This window comes from Nicotiana attenuata, unplaced genomic scaffold (genome assembly GCF_001879085.1).
Source record: "Nicotiana attenuata strain UT unplaced genomic scaffold, NIATTr2, whole genome shotgun sequence".
Classification (NCBI taxonomy): Eukaryota; Viridiplantae; Streptophyta; class Magnoliopsida; order Solanales; family Solanaceae; genus Nicotiana; species Nicotiana attenuata.
In genome coordinates, this window is record NW_017676662.1 from 39,258 (window position 1) to 41,165 (window position 1,908).

A 1,908-nucleotide genomic window follows, 5' to 3' on the forward strand; every position below is an offset into this window, starting at 1 on the left:
TTGATGCGTTTTAGACGTTCATTTATATACATTGAAATTCTAAATGAGGGCTGTATACATATCTACCTTGGGATTGTTTAATCGATACCCCCAAAATTTCGCTTTTGGAGTTGATCCGCCCATGGTCTTTTGGCGCTCCATCTTCAAAATTTCAACAGGTTTCTTGCTTCTTCCTCTTCTTCTTTCCATAATCGTAATCTTAACTTTCGTTTATCCTACTCTTCATCGTTTTGCCTATAATCATAAGCCTAATATGATGGCTCCAGTCGGAAGAAAAAATTGCATTAGAACTTTACCTTTGGATATACTAGGCAACCTTCCTGATGATGTTATTGATCATATTCTTATACGGATGCCTTTACAAGATGCTGTTAGAACAAGCATCTTATCAAGGAAATGGAGATATACTTGGTGTAGAATTCCACAACTAACTCTTGATCGAACCCTTTGGAAAATGCACCAACCTGCTTACTTTGAAACTATAATCCGCCATATTTTGAACCATCATCGAGGACCTGTTAAACACTTTACCCTCTTAATTCCGTATTCGGAGCAATTTTCTTATCTTATACAGTTGTTAAGGTTTCTCATTGAAAATGGTATTGAACATCTCAATATTAAATTTCCGTATAGGACGACACCATACAAATTGCCTGCTTTATTTTTCAAATGTGTGCTTTTGAGGCACCTATCTCTTGAAGATTGTTCAATAAACCATCCGACAGCCTACACAGGATTTGATAGGTTACTTTGCCTTAAGCTATACAATGTTACAATCGAGTACACATTGTTTGGAACCTTAATCTCTCAGTGCCCGTTGCTCGAGCAATTGGTGCTTCTGCTCTCAGATAATCAGTCTGGTGTCATTTTTATTGATGCCCCCAAATTGAAGTCCCTTGACTTCACAGGCAGAGTATGGGCTATCAGTTTAAGAAATGTTCCTCTTCTGGCACAAGTATCGTTTGCTTTTAGGGGAGGCTTAGTCCTGGAAGCAATACCTGACTATACTAGGGTTCTTGAGTCTTTATCTGCGGTGGAGCATCTCCATTTGGATAACCATAGCCTCAAGGTAAATGTGCTTCATAACTTCAGTCTAGTGCCTTTTCATAGATGGATTATATTGTGGTCTATGTGCCATCATTTTTATTTGGGATGTTCTTGCTAGTTTTAATTTTTTTATGTTTAGTGATGTGAATCTTTCATAATGCCATGTGTGTTTGTTAACATGACTGCTTAATGCTTCAGCTTGAAGTCACTAAGCATGGTATTTGTTAAAATATCATTAATGCTTAAGCTTGAAGCTTAAAACGGAAATTTCTATGTGCTCTAATTGTGCTTCTGAAGATGAGTTGATCCTTGGCCTAGTAAGAAGATGAGGTTTTACTAGAATCCTCTACTAGATCCTTGGCCTAGTAAGAAATGCATGATGCATTTGTTACTGTAACTAAGATAGTGATCAAGTTTAATTTCCTACTTTTGCAGTAGACCATATTGAGATCATTAATGAATTTGTCATTTTTATTCTCAAACAAAGTTAAAAAATGTGATAAAAGTATATGGAGTAACAAAATATCCATAATTTTATATTTAACATTAGGTCACACAAATGATAACAGTTTTTAAAAGATATAGTTAAAGGATATTCTTTTCAAATTCATGCAAAATCAATTGATCAAATTCTTATGTAAAATTGAACGATCTTTTAACCTTAATAACAAGCACTCATTCTTGTATTCTTTAATTCAATATTTATGTACAAAAAAATAAGTACATATTATATTCTTTAATTCAATATCTAATTCTAGAAATATTTAATAGTCCATACCCAACCACTATATATAATAGTCCATACCCAACCACTATATATAATAGTCCATACCCAACCACACACAACTTTTAAACCCTAAC

The 1,908-nt window shown here is 34.3% G+C and overlaps 1 protein-coding gene across 1 annotated transcript; it reads left to right on the forward strand.

Moving 5' to 3' along the window:
• Window positions 1–256: 256 nt before the first annotated feature.
• LOC109221152 (F-box/FBD/LRR-repeat protein At1g13570-like) lies at window positions 257–1,069 on the forward strand (the record flags this gene model as incomplete). Its single annotated transcript, XM_019385614.1, has 1 exon — window positions 257–1,069. A coding segment is annotated over exon 1 (813 nt), but the record flags the coding sequence as incomplete, so codon positions are not given.
• Between the last annotated feature and the right edge of the window lie 839 nt (window positions 1,070–1,908).